Raw genomic sequence first — 21,414 nt, forward strand, 5'->3', positions numbered from 1 at the left:
CGGCTCATTCGCGAGAACGACGTGAGCCGGCTCACTAAACCCCGCCCCTAAAAGGCTCACCCCGCCTCCTTTAACCACATAAAATCGGGTTATAAGTGGTATAGGGTGGGAGGACTGACTGGCCCGCGGCTTAGGAGCCGGCTCTTCTTAGTGAGCCAGCTCACTAAGAAGAGCCGGAATTCCCATCGCTAATTCAAAGTGGAAGAAATTAGGGCCGGACAATCAGGCCCCGAAGTCAGTTAGACAAGCCCCACATGGCGCCATCGGTTTCAGGCCCCGCCCCATAGTCATACGTCATCGCGTTGAGGGGCACGCACTATTTTAATTGATTGTTCCGTCGCTGCTGCTGCTGGAGAGCGGGGGTTTTCTGTGCCGCGCTTTGAGCACCGCGTGTGTATTCATCCGCCATAAGCCTCAGCGCTGCAGAGGGTTCATCGACGCGCTCATCGTGAGACAGAGAAGCCGCCGCCTGCTGCCTGGAGAAAATGTCGGCCACCGTGACGCGCGAAAAGAGGAGCACGGTCAGCTCTATCGCCTCCGCCACCACCAATAACAACAACGGGGATAACGGCAGCGGGGAGCCTGTGACCGATGGCCCAGAGCTGCTGGAGAACTGCGGAGTGTGCAAGAGCCGACTGAGGGCGGAGCGGGAGCCGCAGCTGCTGCCCTGCCTGCACACCATGTGCAAGACGTGCCTGAACGCCGAGCCCGCCGAGGCCAGCCACGACCCCGGATCTGGTAAGCGCCTTTCCCGCCACTGCCGCCCTCCATTGTACCCCCCTCCCCACCCTCCATTTGTCCTGCGCGGCCTCCGTCCCGACCGCGCTACTGGATCACTCCGACCTCCATCTCATAGCAGGCCCATGAGGCCCGGGCAGCAGAACAAAGGGCTGCAGGCCCCGAGCCCGGTGCAGGTTGGCGGAGCCGTACCCTGGGGCTGCCTGAGCCTCCAGCACGCCCCCACTCTTCGTTGTGCTGAACTTCAAGGCAGCGCCTGCTCCAGAAATGTGCTCAATCCTCCTCGCAAAAGTTTTAGTAGTGGTAACACTGCAACCCCCACTCTCCTGCTTGTACAGTAGGCGCTGGGCATACGTGGAACAGAAGGACATCCTGGTGTGGGACACATAACTGGTCAGCATCTGCTGGATAACTTGGGCTTAGTTACGCTAGTGTAGTGACATGGGTGTGGAACTACAAGTCCCAGAGGCCACTCTGACTCCAGAGATTTCATTGTGTTGACACTAGAAATGAGTATAAATGGGCCTAGAAGCATGCACTATGTACCCCTCAGTAATTGGGGCAATCTTTCACCTGTAGGCATTGTGATGATAGTCTGTACCTGCACCAGTGCTGTTTCATGTACTCTGTTCATATAAGTAGTTGTACTCTGTTACAGGTTGCAGCTCCCCCAGTCATAGACAGAAGGAAATAGATTCCTTTAACCCTTTATTCAAACATCAGGTTTGTAGATCTATTTTATAACTGCAAGAACTAGAAAGCCAAGTCTCCACCTTCCCATGTGTCCCGTCTATTGTTCCTTGTTATCAGCCACATGTTGATTTGTTTGTACTTGCAAATGAGAATCAAGGGAATGAAGTCCTTTCCCTCCTCATGTCCTTATCTCAGTTGAGGTGGTTTTCCAGATACCTACAGTTGTATTCAAGATTACATACTGCTGCAGAATTTTGGCTTTCTTCAGGTAATATGAATGAGACACTTTATTTCCACTCATGTTTAGTAGTTGGGTGAAGCCATTTATTGTCAAACTATAGTTTTCTATATTTAAATCACAAAGACCAACAAAACATGCAGATGACCCTTAAAAAGCCATGAAAGCCAACATTTACCAGTGTAATTTAAACTTTTGAAACTTTTACTGCAATGGAAACTTGGCTGTGGATGGATCTGCAAGAATGTTCTGGAAACTTAACCTGAAAGTAAATCTATCATTAAATCATTCTAAGACCAACTTTCAAAGTTATGCTAATGAATCAGAAGGTCTGTGGGGATGTTACCAAAGAACTGCTGTCCTGCAGATTCACAGGCTGCTAGATGGTCTCATCCTCTGCTCCCTCCACACACCCCTTTGCCTAATGTAATCTGATTACAGCAGAGGAAGTTTCAGCTTAAGGTGGGAAGTGCTCCTGCACAATGTAGCCTGTTAACCTGCAGCATGTAGCACTTTAAACTCATTAGCATAACTTTAAGTTGACTTTAGAAGGAAGGAGACCATGGACCAATTTGTCATGCTTTGTGCAGCGTTGCCTAATCTGTGTGCGCTATATAAATAATTATCAAAAATCAATGTCATGGAGCCCGGATCTTTGAGTAATTGTCACTGATTTATGGTAGTTTTTGATGGTAGTCCTTAAAAGGGTTGTCCCAAGATTGACTTTTCTATCCATTGGCTAGGTGGTAAGCATCTGGGCAGTGGCTGTCCCCAGCTGATTAGACACTTCTGTATGGGAATTGTAGTCCTATCTGTTTGAAAGGAAAATCAATCAGTTTGAAATTAGTCCCATTTATAGTTCTCCCATTCAGACACGTAGGAGAAACCATGCAAGTGTAGTTGCAATAAGGAAAAAAAATGGGTGCAAGTTGCCTCATTAACCGGGAAGGTCAAACTACTTTAAAGAAAATGTGCCATCATGATAAAGCATGGACACTCATAGATCCAGGCACTGTGGTTATTTGTTATCAATGACTGACTTCTAAAATATTGCTAATGAGCCGGAGGGGCTATGGGGGTGTTTCCAAAGGCCCTTAGTGATGTCTTTTACCTGCTATTTACAATGAGCAGGATAGGTCTCCCTTCTCCCTACACTTCCTTCTGCTGCTAGATTACTCAGACATATTCTGCTCATTTTAACAGCCTCTGACGCTGCAGCATTGAGGGGCTCTGGATGCCCATCAGGCATCATTAGCATAATAAGTTTATCTTAGAAGGAGGCCATGGGTAACAAATACAGGCAGTCCCCGGGTTACATACAAGATAGGGTCTGGAGGTTTGTTCTTAAGTTGAATTTGTATGTAAGTCGAAACTGTAAATTTTATAATTTAAGTTCTGGACATTTTTTTTTTCTTTTGTCCCAGTGACAATTGGAGTTTCAAAATTTTTGCTGTAATTGGACCAAGGATTATCAATAAAGCTTCATTAGACACATTACAGCTGATCATTGCAGTCTGGGGCTATAGTAAAGCATCCAGAAAGCTTCACCAGAGGTCACAGTGGGCAGAGGGGTCTGTCTGTAACTATGGGTTGTCTGTAAGTCGGGTGTCCTTAAGTAGGGGACCGCCTGTATAGGAAGATTACTAGTCACAGTGCCTGGATCTGTGACTAAGTGTCCCAATGTGTATCGCGCTGGATTTTGATAACAGGTTTTTCTTTAGGGGTTGTCCACTTACAGCAAATTTATATGGATTGTGTAATGAAAAGTTATAAATATTCCAATACCCTTTCTGTATCAACTCCTCGGTTTTTAGATCTCTGCTTGCTGTCCTGCTCTAGAAAGCTTCTGTTTACTTCCAGTAGATAGAAATCTGTCCATGGTCTTGTGATGGACACACAGGTGCACATCTTATTATCACACAACTGTTTAAAGGGGTATCCAGGTTTTAAAAATTACTGAGGGCAGTGCTGGAGCGGGCTATTTAAACATAATAAACATGTACTCACCTCGTGCGGCGCTGCCGATGTGGCGCGGCCGGTCTTCTCTGTGCGCCGGTTTCATTACAAGGGCCCACAGGGAGCTTCCGGACGACCAGAAGCTCCCATCCGACACCATCTCCCAGCTCTTACAACACTGAGAGATGGGGACGCATGGGAGGAGCCGGCCACATCGCGGACCGGAAGCTCCCTGTGCGGGGCTTCCGTGCCCCTGTAAACAAACAGGGGCACGGATCGAAGGGACCGCGGCGCGGGACATCGGCGGCGCCGGAGGAGGTAAGTGGATGTTTATTTTTTGTTTTTAAAACCCGGATAACCCCTTTAATCTGTGATAACGGCTAGTGCATGTGTGTCCATCATATGACCATGGACAGATTTCTATCCACTGGAAGCAAACAGAAGCTTGCTATAGGCCAGTGATGGCGAACCTTTTAGCGGCCGAGTGCCCAAACTGCAACCCAAACCCCCCCCCCCCCCCTTATTTATTGCGATGTGCCAACCAAAAATTAAAGCAGTAACTTATTGCTCCCTGTTACTCAACAATGTTCGATCATATTGGCCTTCTTAGGACAAGATGGAAAATCTGCATCGTTTTAGCTTCTTTCCAGTGTCCCTCAGTATCAGCAGAAGGTCCTCCAAAGGTAATTCGGTCCTGTCTACTCATTCTCCCTTTTCCTATAGTCCCAAGCAGTGAAGTATGTATAACTTTAATATATCACTGAAAGCAGCATCTTTTATGTTGCTGGAACTGCAGGAAGGTTCTTTGAGACCTGTCTGGTGTGCTGGGTTGATGGCCCGAGTGCCCACAAAAAAGGCTCTGAGTGCCGCCTCTGGTACCAGTGCCATAGGTTTGCCACCACTGCTATAGGAGGACAGCAAGCAGATATCTAGAAAATCAAAAGGAATTGATACAGAAAGTATATTGGAAAATTATTTAATTAAGTGGACACCCCCTTAAAGGTAACTACTGACATGATATAAATTGGTTGATGTTCCATTCATAGGCATCTTTAAAACTGTATTTATTTCATGTTACATTAAATGAGTAAATTTTTTTTCGAGTTGCTGGCTGCCCCACGGACTTATGCCGCTGTTGTAGTCTTTGATATCTCTTCTGTAGATTATTGTGTAAAGGGACACTACTGGGTGTGACTAAGGGGTATGCATTTCAGTACAGCAGTGTACACCCAGCTCTCCTAGGCACTGCACATCCCTGGTCACATGATGCTCTGACTCTTGGGAGTCTTATACTAAGATCGATTTATCATCCGGTATTAGACACTTATAAATATGGGGCAGAATAAGACTTTTTGTTGCGTTACATACCTGAGGAAAGAAAATGTAGGCGTATAGATATGAGAATTTCTGTTGGCTAGCAGTACAGCAGAATGGGAGGTATGGAGAGGACTTGCGCATGGGGGGGGTGTCAGTTGTATTACACAGCTGAAACATGCTGGTAGCTGCCGTGGTCAGTGCTGGCACCGAGTGACATTTAACCTGTTAGGTGCCGTGGTTGAAGCCAACAGCCCTAACAGTGCTTGAATTTGGCGCCGCCATCTTTGATGGATGGTCGGTGCCCTCTGTCCACGGAGGGGGCTGATTGGATGCCATGACAGCTGGGAGCCTGCTGTCAAATTTCTCAAATTTCAATCCCCTAGTATTGTTTACATAATAAAAAATATAGAACCCCATTACAATTTTATTCAGTTTTATTGCTGGTTTAGCTCCTAGAACTCCAGTGATGGTCCGTGTAAAATTCCAGAGTGTGGGCGGGGACTCTCTAAGCAGACACCTGATTTCTCTAGTGCTGTGAGCTGAAAATGTGGTTAGTTTATCAGGGTACAGGTTTATATAAACTTTCAGTTAGCTTTTGAACGTTGTACTAGTATGTGACACAAAGAAAGAGATGAGACAGCTCTGAGATGGGTATAACACACAAGGACACAGCCCTAATTCACCTATAACACACAGTTCTGCTATATACCTCCCTCCCCTAAAGATCTTATCTGTGTGTAGCTAGTCTGTGTGAGCTTGTCTTGTAATGCAAGGGTGGGGGCTAGAGGCGAGATGTCTGCCAACCCTAAACTCCAGGGTCTGGTCTAGGGGCAACCAAAACTGTTTACACGTGGACTGATAGACAGGTTGAAATTATATCTGTTATTTTTGTTAAAAACATTGATTTAGAGTGTTATTTTGTTATCCTGAGTATATTTAAGAATCTTGCCTTCGTGGGAATACCCCTTTAAGGCTCCCATAACTGATGCTGTAATATAGAACCAGTATACTCACAATATACTGCAAAAAAATTATATTGCGGTATATTGTATAAGTCATCAGACACTCTTAAATTACACGGTTAAATTGCCCTAGGGGGTCTGAAATGGTAAAAAAGAAATACAAAAAATATATATAAATTCAAATACTCCTGCATTCCGTGGAACACACATAAAAAGATAAATCGGAAACATGAAATAAATCTACACTTGTGCGCTGTTAATTGGGGGTCTCCCTGCTTTAATCTGGGAGGGCCAGTTGAAGGAGCAAAGAGAAACTTGAATGCACAGTGGTGGCAATGATGAATTGCGCAGGGGTACGGACCTCGGCTATAACATGGGAGCCGAATGCAGTGCTAGATATTCTGGGATAGCTGACGTGTGGTTGGCTGCTTGGAACTGGCCTGCATGAACTTGTCGCCTAACTGAGCCACATCACTGTATTCTGTATACCTATGATCGCAGCATGTGATATTAAGCACCTGTGCTTTACGGGTGCTCTCATATTGCTACTACCCTCTGAAGCTAGGGAGAGGCATCCTTGCTGTATGACCAGACGGTACTGAGACCCCCACTGATCAGCAATTGGATAGGGCCCAACTTTTCTTTGTGGGAAAACCCCTTTAAGAGAACTGAAGTTTTAAATCTAGTGCTCTGTCGTTGTTACTAATTTCTTTTTTCCTTTTTTTTTTTTTTTTTTCTGGTTCCAGCTATGGTCGGCTGTCCAGTGTGCAAGAATCAGTGCTACAATAAGGAAATAGTTGAGAACTATTTTCTTAGGGAGGACTCTTCCACAGATCAAGCAGCTGAGACCATTCAGGTAAGAGTGACTTTAGAAACACAAATTTGTACCTTTTCTTTATATAGGACCCTTCTTATTGTGGGTGGTTTAGTGACCCAAACTAGCTGGGGCTAAGGTGTGCAGGTGGGGGAACTCCTACCTATCCCATGTTATCCCACTGAGCTGCTTGCTCTGGCCAAGGGACAACCTTGAAAACTGAAGTGACATCACCAGGGCTAAAGAGGCCACTCATTGTATGCCAAAAATTGTAGCTGAAAGTTCTCGATCCCAATTCCAGCATATTTTTCCCTTATTCTGGCAAACTCTTTAAACATACTTTCCTGGTCATTGTTGGCTGTATAATACATCTGGCACCCACTTACTATTCATGTGTCCAAATGTTTAGTGGTTTTACTGCTGCATATAGTCTTTGCTGCATATTGCTTTTTCCTGCTGATCACCGCCACCGGCTTCAAAAAGATGGCGGAGCATGGGCGGCACAATCTTTCCGAGGGTCATCGCTCCCCTTGACGTCATCGGGGAGCGGTGATCAGTCGCCATGGTAGCCTTGGGTCTTCTGAAGACCCAAGGCTATTTCAGGTTAACCTATTCATTACAATGTGCTATCAGCACATTGTAATGAGTAAAATCCCCATATACTGCCATACTTTAGGTCTGAAAAATAGTAAAAGTAAAAATAAAAAGTAAAAAAAACCCTAAACTCAAATCACCCCCTTGAACTGATATAAATTAACAGTAAAAATCATAAACACATTGGGTATCGCCACGTCCGAAAATGGCCGAAAAGTGTTCAAATGGTTGTACAGTCCTAAAAATAACATTGTAAACGTCATCAAAATGTGCAAAAAAATTACAGTATAAAAGAGTTATTAGCGTCAGACGGCATAATCCCAAAATAAAAATTTCAATACAGGAGGTTTTAATTTAAAAAAAAAAAATGTATGAAAACCTATACGAATTTGGTATTCCCGTAATCGTACCGACCCAAAGAATAAAGTAGACATGTCATTTGGGGCATACAGTGAAATCCGTAAAATCTAAGCCCCCAATAATATGGCACAAATGTGTTTTTTTTTTTTTTTACCAATTTCACTGAATTTGGAAATTTTTTTTTCCCCGCTTCCCAGTACACAGCATGGAATATTCAATACCATAATTTTGAAGTGTAATTCGTTAAGCCATCTTACAGCTCTGTACGTGGAAAAATGTTATAGATTTTTGAAGGTGGGGAGTGAAAAATGAAAACGCAAAAACTAGGGCTGCACCGGGAAGGGGTTAATGTTTCACTTTCTTTTACAGAGATGTACCAGCTGTGAGGACAATGCCATTGCTAATAGTTACTGTGTGGAATGCACGGAGTGGCTTTGTGAGACCTGTGTTGAGGCTCATCAGCGTGTCAAGTACACAAAAGATCACACTGTTAAAGTCACAAGTGAGTTCTGATGAAATTAATCTGTTTGACCAATTATGGATCAATTTTTTAACAAAACTAGCAGTATACACTCACCGGTCACTTTATTAGGTACACCTATCCAACTGCTCGTTAACACTTAATTTCTAATCAGCCAATCACATGGCAGCAACTCAGTGCATTTAGGCATGTAGACATGGTCAAGACAATCTCCTGCAGTTCAAACCGAGCATCAGTATGTGGAAGAAAGGTGATTTGAGTGCCTTTGAACGTGGCATGGTTGTTGGTGCCAGAAGGGCTGGTCTGAGTATTTCAGAAACTGCTGATCTACTGGGATTTTCACGCAGAGAATGGTCCGAAAAAGAAAAACATCCAGTGAGCGGCAGTTCTGTGGGCGGAAATGCCTTGTTGATGCCAGAGGTCAGAGGAGAATGGGCAGACTGGTTCAAGCTGATAGAAAGGCAACAGTGACTCAAATCGCCACCCGTTACAACCAAGGTAGGCAGAAGAGCATCTCTGAACGCACAGTACTTCGAACTTTGAGGCAGATGGGCTACAGCAGCAGAAGACCACACCGGGTGCCACTCCTTTCAGCTAAGAACAGGAAACTGAGGCTACAATTTGCACAATCGAAATTGGACAGTAGAAGATTGGAAAAACGTTGCCTGGTCTGATGAGTCTCGATTTCTGCTGCGACATTCGGATGGTAGGGTCAGAATTTGGCGTCAACAACATGAAAGCATGGATCCATCCTGCCTTGTATCAACGGTTCAGGCTGGTTGTGGTGGTGTCATGGTGTGGGGAATATTTTCTTGGCACTCTTTGGGCCCCTTGGTACCAATTGAGCATCGTTGCAACACCACAGCCTACCTGAGTATTGTTGCTGACCATGTCCATCCCTTTATGAGCACAATGTACCCTGTAACATCTGATGGCTACTTTCAGCAGGATAATGCGCCATGTCATAAAGCTGGAATCATCTCAGACTGGTTTCTTGAACATGACAATGAGTTCACTGTACTCAAATGGCCTCCACAGTCACCAGATCTCAATCCAATAGAGCATCTTTGGGATGTGGTGGAACGGGAGATTCGCATCATGGATGTGCAGCCGACAAATCTGCGGCAACTGTGTGATGCCATCATGTCAATATGGACCAAAATCTCTGAGGAATGCTTCCAGCACCTTGTTGAATCAATGCCACGAAGAATTGAGGCAATTCTGAAGGCAAAAGGGGGTCCAACCCGTTACTAGCATGGTGTACCTAATAGTGGCCGGTGAGTGTATTTTGTGAATAGAGTATAAAATTCTAGGGTAAAAGGTAAGGGGTTTGATAAACAAGGTTCAATGTAAGATATTACACTGGGCTAATATACTAACAAATAACACTATGGGGTTTATTCTAACAGATTTTTTTATTTATTTTTTCTTAATCCATAGCTGGCTCTAAAAAGGAGGATGAACATATAGTGTACTGCCCAGTCCATAAGCAGGAGCCCCTCATGCTGTTCTGTGATACTTGTGACACTCTGACCTGCCGTGACTGTCAGCTGCAGGGACACAAGGATCACCAGTACGTAAAATATTTCCCATTTGTAATTTGACCCATTGCTTTGTAAACTGAATTTTTTTTCATCATTCTTATCCTTTATGCTTATTTCACAGATATCAATTTTTGGAAGATGCTGTAAAAAACCAGCGCAAAATTCTTTCCGCTCTAGTGAAGAGATTGGGAGAGAAACATGTTATTTTACAAAAATCTACCAAGGATGTTCAGTCTTCGTAAGTACAACTGTTCAATGCTGGGCTAGAAAACTTGTGTTAACTTGGTTTATAAAGGGAAACAAATGAGTCATAGGCCTCATGCACACTGTGCAATATCTGGGCTTTAAAGAACGGTTAGATATGGTGCGGTGACATACAACCGCATCGGGACTTTGCATGATAGAAGTTAATTTGTGTGGCTAGCTCACAACCCAAAATACAGTTGTGTGAGTGAAATGGAAGGTTGGGAAACTTTTTAGCACCACATGTAAAATAAAAGCTGTAATTGTTTTATCTAACATTTTTATTTGTAGGATTCGCCAAGTTATTGATGTACAGAAGAAATTACAAGTTGATGTGAAAATGGCAATTTTGCAAATTATGAAGGAACTAAACAAGCGTGGCAAACTGCTTGTAAATGATATGCAGGTGTGTTTAATGTGTTGGTTTTTATTTATATTTATCCTGTGGAATTGTTTTAACACTTTTACCCTACGTGACACATACCCTATGTTACAAGCCATGTGTGAGCACCGTTATAAATGTATAAACTTCTTGGAGGGCCTGCTGTCACACACAGCCAGGATCTTGCCTGAGGCCGGCGCCACACGCCTCGGCCCGATCGCATTGGCGTTCCTATGGAAACGCCTGCGATCGGGAACGAGATGCCGGTGTTTCGTGTTAAATTAACGCGAAACACCGGCGGCTCGTTCCCGATCGCAGGCGTTTCCATAGAAACGCCAATGCGATCGGGCCGAGGCCCGCCCCGGTGGGCGCGACTTTGTCTGCGTTTGCAAGCGCAGACAAAGCGCCCTGTGTGGCGCCGGCCTGACTCTTAAGAATAGGATAAGGGCAGTTTGATCCAGTTAGTAGATCCTGTAGTGAAGAGTAGAGGACAGAGTTAAAGATGACCGCAGCCGGTCTCATATTCAAGTATATGTTCTGTGATTCCTATGCTGGAGGCGGCTGGATTTGCCCTGTTAGTGGGTGTGGACTTGTATTGTAGATTAACCTTTTTAAGTGGGATTTCGGGCTCCATAGCGTGAATGGTTGAACTGACCTTGGAGGTTTGTGGGCAATATAATGGTGTAAGTATGTTTCATGGTGTTATTCTAGGCCGTGTCTTTTGTTTACTTTGAGCTTTTTTGCTTTTTAGAAAGTTACAGAAGGGCATCAGGATAAATTGGAGAAGCAGCACTGGAATATGACAAAGCTTCAGAAGCACCAGGAACACATTCTGCGTTTTGCGACCTGGGCCCTGGAAAGCGATAACAATACAGCTTTGCTGCTTTCCAAGAAACTGGTATGGTTGCATTTCTTTAATAGATCTCCCTTTTGCTGCTGCCAGTTGCTGACTAGTCTGACTTGGTGTTTTGGTTTGGTTTTTTTTCTCAGATCTATTTCCAGCTGCACCGTGCTTTAAAAGTAGTTGTGGACCCTGTTGAGCCATTGGGAGACTTGAGGTTCCAGTGGGATGCTGATACCTGGACAAAACATGCTGAGTTTTTTGGTGAGAAATTGATTTTAATAAATCTTGCTTGGAAATCTTAATTTTTACTTGTTAAGCAACTTCTTTTGGTCATTCCACTGTTATAGTTTATAAATGCCATTTGTATGCTGTAGATGTTACTAATTTCATACTGGTGACCTTTTATTCTAGAAAGGTCATTTGTATGCAATTGGTTGGGGTCTCACCCTTTGACCCAGCAATGATCAGCAGAACAGCTTCCACTATTGCAAGCTAGGTCTCCATTTTTTTAAATGGACAAAGTAAATCCAGATTTGGGGGTATTAATGTCTGATCAGCATCCTCCAGTTATCACAGAAAGTAGCTTGGGGTTGCTTGATCTGCTCTCCATTCACTACTTTTTATAATGTTGAGCATTCTAACAGGTTTTTCCCCTCTATTTCAGGAAAAATTGTGTCGGATAAAACTGGGGTTGTCTCATCCACTGCGACTCATTCAATGAACTCAACCTCTCAGGTACTCATGCCGCTTACCAACTTTAACCCTCTGCTGCAGAATAGAGCAAGACTTGGTGTTTCTCAAGCTATATCTACTTTAGGTGGCCCTGGAGGCTTTGTGCTGTTTTGGGCCTGGTCTGCTGATACATTTGGTATTGCTCTTTGTTACGGTTACTTATTCTAGAAACTAACTCTTTTGTTTTCCTTTACAGTCTATGGATGACTACGATGGGACAGGTATGTGGATCCTTTGAACACCAATGCTGGATTTTAAATGTTTTGCCTTTGGAAGGTTTAAACTAAATTTTCTTTTTTCTCTAGAGGGGGAATCGTCTGGATTCGATGTACTAAGTGGACAGAAAAGGTACCAGTGGGCTTGCAGTTTTTATTCATGTGTTATCTTCCTGCCTTCATCATATTATTATCTTAATTTTTTATTTTTTTTTTTTGTAGAGGGCGAAGCTCAGAGGGTGGTGATGTCAATGAACTGTTGAAGAAGGTTCCTCGTGTGAGTTTAGAACGTCTGGATGTGGATCTCAACCCTGACAACCAGCCGCCAGTCTTCAAAGTATTCCCGGGAAACACAAACGAGGACTACAATTTAATTGTTATTGAGAGGGGAAATAATGGAGAACCTGTTGTAAAGGTGAGTTCTTTTTAAAGGGGTTTCAAATGCTGTATCTTGTGCATACCTTTGGGGCAGGCTGAAGAGGCAAGGCTGAAGAGGCAACTCTAATACTGACGTTACTTTTGACATTGTGTGATGGGTCATTGGAGGTTTCTATGAATTTTACTAAAGACTAAATGGCTTAACAGCTTTGCTACTGATTCAATGGAGACCATACTCCTCGTCACTAAATAATCTTTTGTACTTTAGGAGGAAGCCATGGAAACTGGTATCGGTATTCCTACAATTGAATCTGGCGAGGAGAAACCTTACGTGCGCCCAGACGGCTTACCAGAAAATGCTACGCCTGCAGCTCGCGCTTCAAGTGTTGCTGAAGGCTCCAGTGTAGCTGTGGCTCCAACGGCTGCAGCTGGTGCTCGCTGTAAGGTGTGCCAAAAGGAAGGAGCTATGCTGACATGCAACCCGTGTAAAAGCTATTTCCACCGTGACTGCCATCTGCCTGCAATCACAGAAACTATAGGGTATGAAACGTTAAAATATTTTGATGTATGTGTGTTTATAATAATGGGCTCATTGGCTTGTCTTAGTTTGCCCTGCATTAGAACTTGTGATCCCACATTATGATTATTTATATGGTCTAAGAGCTGAGACCACCTGCAAGTTAAATGACATATATTTTCAGTCAATCCTTAAAGGACTTCTACCACCTGGAGGAAGGATTGTAAACAGAACACACATGCTTTAACCCCATCCTGCACAGTGACCTAGAGTTGTGAAGTACAACCAGCATGCCATCAACCAGCTCTCTAGCCAAAAAAAGTAAATATGTTACGGTATATACCATTTGGGAGACGGCAATGAACAAATGATAGACACACACTCACACTCGCTCTCACACACTTTATTTGGCAGATTTAGTAAAATATTCAAGCATGGTATCCTCGTAATCATAATGACCCACAGAATAGAAATAACATGATTATTGGGCTATACAGTGAACACCAAAAAAGTACAGAATTGATGCGCTTCTACTCATGACCTCAAAAAAAATCCCAAATTTTCAACAATAGTGGATACCAACCCCTAAATGGTAACAATGGAAAAAGCTTCTCAACTCTCAAAAAAAGCATCACCCCCCAATAACAAAAAAGCTAAAATTTTATAGCCTACAAAAGGAGCCAATGAGAACTAAAATCTTGGCGGCTGCAGGGCGCTTCTTCCCTTCTGCACCTCTGTGCCCCCATAAACACAATTAACGACCACATGTGGGGGGGGCTCTGTACTCGGGAGGAATTGCATAACAACAAGTTTTTTTAGATTGGTTTTCTCTTTTTATCTTTTGTAAATTTTAAGGGCCAAATGAAAGTACAACTGACAAAAATGTGACCATTCTAAATTTCACCTCCATTTTGATTTAATAACTATGAAGGTCTCAAGGGGTTAACAATCTTCATAAAAGTTGTTTCTGATAGTTTGAGGAGTGCAGATTTGAAAATGGGTTGATTATATAGGGGGGTTTTCGAAATGTTTAAATATAAAAATTTTAATTCAAAAACGGTAATTATTCCAAAAAGTCAATTCTGAAAATACATAATCGATATTCAATTCGTAAGCCCCGTGACTTAAAAATAAATTATCCAGACATGTTAAAAATTAAAAAGTAGGCATATGGGAAATATTATTTGTCAGCTTATTTAGGTGTTAAGACTGAGCTTTCAGGCAATGATTTTGGATTTCGAAAATGGAAATGTTTCAAAAATTAATTAAACATTTTTTTTTTTAATAAGTCGAGTTTCAGATAAAATCTGCCACTAAAATGAAGTACATGTGAGGAAAAGAAGTGTTCAAAAGTTATAACCATATAAAGCAAAGTATGTCAGAGTACAAAAATGGGGCTCAGTCTACAGCTGTAGACTGGCTGTCATCAGGTCTGTCACTTGTCCTGTCACTACTACCTTTTGTAGCAGCTCACAAGGATCCCATCCCAGCCTTTATCTAGTTATTTCATACATTATTCATTATAAAATCATCTATTCTTTATCATGTGAGGCTGGTCACATGGTCAGAGGCAGTGATGTCACTCCTGTTACCCCTCCCCTCTCCTCCCCCTGCTCATGTCTGTGTGTAATGTATAGTAAAGCATGGCTAGTGTCTGTGCTTTATCTGCTGACATGCTGCATCCTCCTAATACACAGAGACACAGACATCAGCTACACATGAATCTGACATGTTCTGCTATAACATGGCTGCATGGAGCGGCTGTATCTCTCCTAAACACACACTCAGGCTGCAGGGGGCGTGGCCGCCAGCACCAGGAAGCACATCATTATACAGGCTGTCAATCATGCACTGGGGGTGTGGCTGTGCCTCCCACTAATGAATAAGGTGGACAACTTGAATATGCTAATGCTTCATTGGACATTTCACAGGTCATTTGCATACAGCTTTAGGTCCTCATTGCTTAGGTTTACAGGCATGTAGAGGGACAATGAAGGGATAGAGGCAATGCTCTTTAATGGCAGTTTATGAAAATATATTTAGTTTAGGGAGGTTATTTTGTATGACGGGTTCTCTTTAAGGGGTTAAATGCTGTAAATGGCGCCTCATTCCATCCTATACCGGCCGTGTGCCAATATAGCAGTTAACCAACACATATATATGGGGCATATTTGGGAGAAAGTGGGTATTAAACTTTGGAGTTTTTTGTCATTTATTTCTTTGACGGTTTAATTTTTGGCCAAGATTAAAGTTTTTTTCTTAAAAAAATTTACAACTTGTAAATTAAACCTCCATTTTGTTTTGACCCCTGTGAGGCATCTAAACCCTCTAAGGGTTTTGTCAATTTTCATAAATGAGAAAAATTGCACCCAGACTTCTGAACCTCCTAACAACCTAAAATAGAGAGGGGATGCATAAAAAGCCCATGCTGGTATAGAGCAGACATTTGGGAAATGTCAGATTAGCGACGGCACTTGTTTTGATGTATTTTAATAGATGCTTTTATTCTGTAACAATCCACTCAAATTCATATGACGTTTTGGTCAAAACCTGACCTTCCTCAGATACAGATTGAAGAAACACTAAATTAATAGAAATATTTTTGATGATATCTTGTGTTTAAAGTACAATTTCAAAATACCCTGAATATGTTAAAGCGATACAAAGGTATAACCACTTATGAGATGGGGCAAATTAAAAAAAATCAGGCTTGGGCCCTCAGCAGAGTGGATCCTGCTAGAGGGGGCACACACCACTATGTAAGTGTGCTTTGTTTACAATCCTGCATCCTGGTAGTAGGTGTCCTTTTAAAGGACACCTGTCATCAGGTCTGTGTCACTTGTCCTGTCACCTCTACCTGTTGGAGCAGCTCACAAGGATCCCATCCCAGCCTTTATCTAGTCACTTCATACATTAATCATTGTAAAATCATCTATTCTTTATCATGTAAATGAGGCTGGTCACATGGTCAGAGGCAGTGATGTCACCCCTGTTACCCCTCCCCTCTCCTCCCCCTGCTCATGTCTGTGTGTAATGTATAGTAAAGCATGGCTAGTGTGTGTGCTGCATCTGCTGACATGCTGCATCCTCCTAATATACAGGTGAGAGACAGACATCAGCTACACATGTACCTGACATGTTCTGCTGTATCTCTCCTATATACACGCATGCACGCTGCAGGGGGCGTGGCCACCAGCACTAGGAAGCACATCATTATACAGGCTGTCAGTCAAGCACTGGGGGTGTGGCTGTGCCTCCCACTAATGAATAAGCTGGACAGCTTGAATATGCTAATGCTTCATTGGACATTTCACAGGCCATTTGCATACAGCTTTAGGACCTCATTGCTTAGGTTTACAGGCATGTAGAGGGACAATGAAGGGATAGAGGCAATGCTCTCTAATGGCAGTTTATGAAAATATATTTACTTTAGGAGGGTTATTTTGCATGACGGGTTCTCTTTAATTATTGATATGGCTCTTAATGGTTTGTGTTTTCATAAAAGGTGGACATGGTTGGTGTATCCTTTCAGACTGTACTGATGTGTTGTCTTATACTCTTTCATTTAAAAGGCTTGAATGGAAGTGTATGCTGTGCCAGGACATGCCCAAGCCTGATGTGGGTGAAGCGGTGTCAGATGCTAATGCCACCAGCCTCTCAACTAATGATCAGAAGGTTTGGAACATTTGCCTTTTTTTTTTTTTTTTTTTTTTCCCCTTGAGTTTTTACTACTTCAGTTCCCTTTGCAACTTCATAAACCTGTGGGACATTTCAAGCCTTCATTTTTAGTATTACTGATACTTTATACATGTTGTTCTAGAAATGTGAGCGTGTGTTGCTAGAACTGCTCTGCCATGAACCTTGCCGACCCTTCCACAGACTGTCTGCCAGTGCGGTAAGTCCTTTTATTTTATCAAAGGAAAGAGTAAACCTTATTTGAGAAATCCCATGTGATTGTCTTATTAGATCTCACCCTGTAACTAGTAAAGTACTTTACTTGAATTTGTTGAATTTGTAAATAAGTTAAATGGGCTTATGTGCAATAGGTGACACCTACTGCAGACTTCTGCCACCTATGGCATTGATGCGGCAGTGAATTATAGTATTAAATGGCTGAGGCAAGATGACAACTCAAATTATCCTAAAAAGAAAATAACTACAATAAGATAATTGACTCATTTGAATAAAGTAATTATGGTTTTGATCTTCTAGAAAACTTATTTTGTTTTAGGATGGAGACCCGATGATCGACTTGACACTTATCCGAGCCAAGCTACAACAGAAGCTCTCACCATTTTATGCTAGTCCTGACGACTTTGTACGTGATGTCTGGATGATGTTTAGAAATGTCAGCAAGTTTGCAGAGGTGAGATGTCGATTTGGTAGTTACAAGAGATATTAACATACAAATGGTTAGACATTTATTAATACTAAGCAACCGTGTCCCCCACCCTACAATTATGCACCAACCAACTCCATCAAATGGTATACAAAACCCAAAGCACAGAGTAATCCAGTCTAAGAAATATCAGCTTTAAATGCAAGTTTAAAAGCCATATATTGCAAACAGTAAATAAAACAAGTCAGGAGTCTGACTCCAAATAGTTATATTGCCATCAGGAGTATATAAAAAGTGCATCGTGCATAATAATTTCATAACCGTGTAGTGAATCCTGAGAATGACATTATCAATGCATCATAGAGTAAGTGTCAGTATAATTAGTCTTAATGTCCCTACAGTAAAATAAGTACACATACCCATTTTAGACTCCCATTCAAGGCCGTGACCTAGCATCCCAACGCGTTTCACGTTCCCTCTGCTTCCTGAGACATCGGCCAGAATAATTTGTCACTACCTGCTTAAGATAACCAAGTTCTGAAACCACCACAGAATGCTAGAAGAGAAGGTTTCACTGGAGTGCCCCCTCTTACACATAATTCTCATTCCTCTGAAATTGATTTATGGCTTTTGGGGGTGTAAAAAGTGACTGGAGATCTTCCATTTAAATTTTGACGGTAAGGGTCAGCATAAGACTTTAACCAATTCTAACTTTACACCCTTTTTTTCCCCAATCTCTATCTCTGCAGGATAAAGCTGTGGTCCAGTCAATCATTGAACTCCAGTCTTTCTTTGAAGCAAGGCTTAGTCTTCTGTTTGGAGACCGCAAATTTCCATGTCTTCTGGGAGAAGCTGGGAGAGATGATGATCCGCATAGTGAAAGCGCAACTCAAAGAAGTTCCCCTGTGAGCACAACCAGCGACAGCGTATCTTCTGTGAAAAACGGCGCTGAGCAGATTTAATGAGAAATTATCCAAATCTGCCGATTTATAGCCAGAGTCGAGTTGACATGCGCATGTCTAGTTTCAAAGATGGTGACACCTGCGCAAATGACTGTAAAAAATTCCATATCTTTTCCCTCCTTTCCATAGATGAGTCCTAGATGCAATGAACAATGGATGACTGAGGCCTGTAATGTAGAGTTAGTGAGTTTCATTCACAAAACTTGTATCAAATTTAAGTCTTTTCATTGTTTCTGTAACACTTGTCACCCCCCCCCCCCCCTTCCCATCAGATGTGTTAAACAATCCCGTTTTACTAATGAAGGAAACGGTCATTTTTCACTTCAATGCTGTCAGGATCCTAAGATGTCATTCTGTGCCAAGCTGGTATACACACCACTTGCTGGCACATAACCATTTCTTCTAGTTTTATCAATTTGTTGTGGGGTGAGCAAGAATTATTTTGCTCTTCCAATGTGCAAATGTTCATCCTCACCCAACAACCTAGACCAGGACCAAATGTTTGTTTCTTTTCCAGCTGCCTTTGACCCTTTTTAGGGCTAAACAAGTGAAGTGGCTTTACCAGTGAATTGAGCAGTATCCACAGTATTTCCAGCGTTGCTGTTCATTGTTTGGCGTTACCTTTTGCAAAACTAAAAGCAATTTCCTGCATCCTATGCTGTAGGTCCTATTGATGGCCATTAAGATTAAATCCACAGGTCCCCTTGCCTTATTTGGGAATAAAGTTTGGAAGTTGCATTGCATAGTGTGATGACTATTACGCTGGTCACAAACTACTTTCCACCCCCATATATTTTTCTTGATCACTTGGATAAAATAGAATAAAGTCTGCATTGAAGTTGTTTGTTTTTGTTGTTTTTGTACTGCATTCACATCTGGAAGAAAACCTGAGACTTTGTTTTTGATTTTTTTTTAAAGATATTTTAAGAAACTAATTGAAATGCAAGAGTTCCTTAAAAATTCATTTTGTGCCCCCCTTTTTTTTATATATATATTTTACCAAGCACTCACCAGGTCTGTGGCTGTTGGGACTGTATAATGCTTAGAGATTGGGCCACCTTAATACTGATGACCTATTCATGTTTATTTAGGAAATTATTCTTGACATCAAACACTGATCAGAATCCCCACTGATCTGTTATGTAACATTACTGTACTATTGAATCTGACCTCTATCCCCTTCTTACAGTTGTAGCCTTTAAAATCTGCTCACAAACTGAAGTACTGTCCCCTTTGTCTTGATACTAATGCAGATGACGGCGAGACCATTTTGTAAGAGCAGTATATCTTTAAGACAACTTTCATTTTTGTGTTTATTTTTTATGAAATAAAGCTTAAACCCTTGCGAGCTTGTATTCATTTTACAGATGTGGCATATATTCTAGTTCTGCTTTCTTACTAGCAGTAACTGGCTAACTATGGCTGTGTATTATAGAATGCTTCATTTGAAATAAATATTTGGTGCATTGGTTTGCTTATGGAGATGGTTGTTCTGTCACTTCTGTCCTTTAATAGGTTGGAGACATCTTTGGTTCATACAATTTTTTTCTAATTTGCCTTGATTTGTATTGAATATTGACAAAAATTCTTGGCGATAAGTAAAGTGCTGCTACCGAACAAACCCTATTTTTGTATTCCTGCAGCCCTTCCCTGATTACTTATTGTACGTACCGGAATGTGATCACATTTCTATCATCTTATTAATCACCATTATGACTGTTTAGATTTCGCTTTCTTTATGATTAATATCATGCACTGGGAAAGAATCACATGATTGACTGTATGGTCCTAAATGCCTGGGTCTATGTAATAACCTTTCAGCCTATAATCTCTTTTTTAATGAAGGGCACAGCCAGGGTACGTAAATGTCAATTTTTACTGTTGGTTTGCATAGCAGGCATATAGTCTTTACTTTTTTTTTTAATTCTATTTTTTTACACACCTCACATGACCTAATAATGGACAAGCAATTTACAGAAAAGCAATAACTGGATAAATACTTATTAAACTACTTGCACTCATGGCCATCAGTTTTGAGTATGACAAAAATATTATATTTTCACATGCTCTGTTTCCCTCTGGTTTTTATGTGTGTTTGTCAGATGTTTTTTATCACATATAGAAATACAAGTGCAATCATATCATGAGTAACAAAAGCTTTTATTGACAGAATGAGTTAATGCAGCAAGTCAATATTTGCAGTATTGACCCTTCTTCTTCAGGACCTCTGCAATTCTCCCTGGCAGCTCTCAATCACCTTCTGGACAAATCCTGACTGGCAGTCAATTCTTGCACAATCAATGCTTGCATTTTGTCACAATTTGTTGCATTTTGTTTGTCCACCCGTCTCTTGATGATTGACCACAAGTTCTCAATGGGATTAAGATCTGGAGTTTCCAGGCCATGGACCCAAAATCTCTGTTTTGTTCCCTAAGCCATTTAGTTATCACCTTTGCTTTATGGCAAGGTCCTCCATCATGCTGGAAAAGGCATTGTTGATCACCAAACTGCTCTTGGACGGTTGGGAGAAGTTGCTCTTGGAGGACATCTTGGTGCCATTCTTTATTCTTGGATGTGTTTTTAGGCAAGACTGTGAGAGCAAATTCCCTTGGCTGAGAAGCAACCCCACACATGAATGGTTGCAGCATGCTTTACAGTTGGCATGAGACAAGACTGGTGGTATCGCTCACCTTGTCTTCTCCGAACAAGCTGTTTTCCAGATGTTCCAAACAATCGGAAAGGGGATTCATCAGAGAAAATGACTTTACCCCAGTCCTCAGCAGTCCACTCCCTGTACCTTTTGCAGAATATCAGTCTGTCCCTGATGTTTTTTCTGGAGAGAAGTGGCTTCTTTGCTGCCCTCCTTGACACCAGGCCTTGCTCCAAGAGTCTCCACCTCTCAGTGCGTGGTACAGATGCACTCACACCTGTCTGCTGCCATTCCTGAGCAAGCTCTGCACTGCTGGTAGCCCGATCCTGAAGCTGAAACACTTAAGAGATGGTCCTGGCTCTTGCTGGTCTTTCTTTGGTGCCCTGGAGCCTTTTTGGCAACAATGGAACCTCTCTTCTTGAATTCCTTGATGATGCGATAGATTGTTGACTGAG

General features: G+C 42.2%; 1 protein-coding gene and 1 non-coding gene across 2 annotated transcripts; both read left to right on the forward strand.

Annotated features, from left to right (window-relative positions):
* The first annotated feature begins 227 nt into the window (after positions 1-227).
* Positions 228-19,654, forward strand: TRIM28 (tripartite motif containing 28). Its single transcript, XM_072156338.1, has 17 exons — positions 228-738; positions 6,651-6,760; positions 8,042-8,174; positions 9,594-9,726; positions 9,819-9,935; positions 10,232-10,346; positions 11,074-11,220; positions 11,313-11,427; positions 11,831-11,901; positions 12,095-12,119; positions 12,204-12,246; positions 12,336-12,528; positions 12,760-13,031; positions 16,581-16,683; positions 16,829-16,903; positions 17,240-17,374; positions 18,097-19,654. The coding sequence occupies exons 1-17, from the start codon at positions 486-488 to the stop codon at positions 18,307-18,309; spliced, it is 2,253 nt and encodes a 750-aa protein (XP_072012439.1). The 5' UTR covers positions 228-485; the 3' UTR covers positions 18,310-19,654.
* LOC140066663 (small nucleolar RNA SNORD94) lies at positions 6,234-6,374 on the forward strand. The gene has a single exon (XR_011848493.1). It is a non-coding gene; the product is annotated as a small nucleolar RNA SNORD94 (small nucleolar RNA).
* Positions 19,655-21,414: the final 1,760 nt, after the last annotated feature.

Source organism: Engystomops pustulosus, chromosome 6, assembly GCF_040894005.1.
Source record: "Engystomops pustulosus chromosome 6, aEngPut4.maternal, whole genome shotgun sequence".
Taxonomy (NCBI): domain Eukaryota; kingdom Metazoa; phylum Chordata; class Amphibia; order Anura; family Leptodactylidae; genus Engystomops; species Engystomops pustulosus.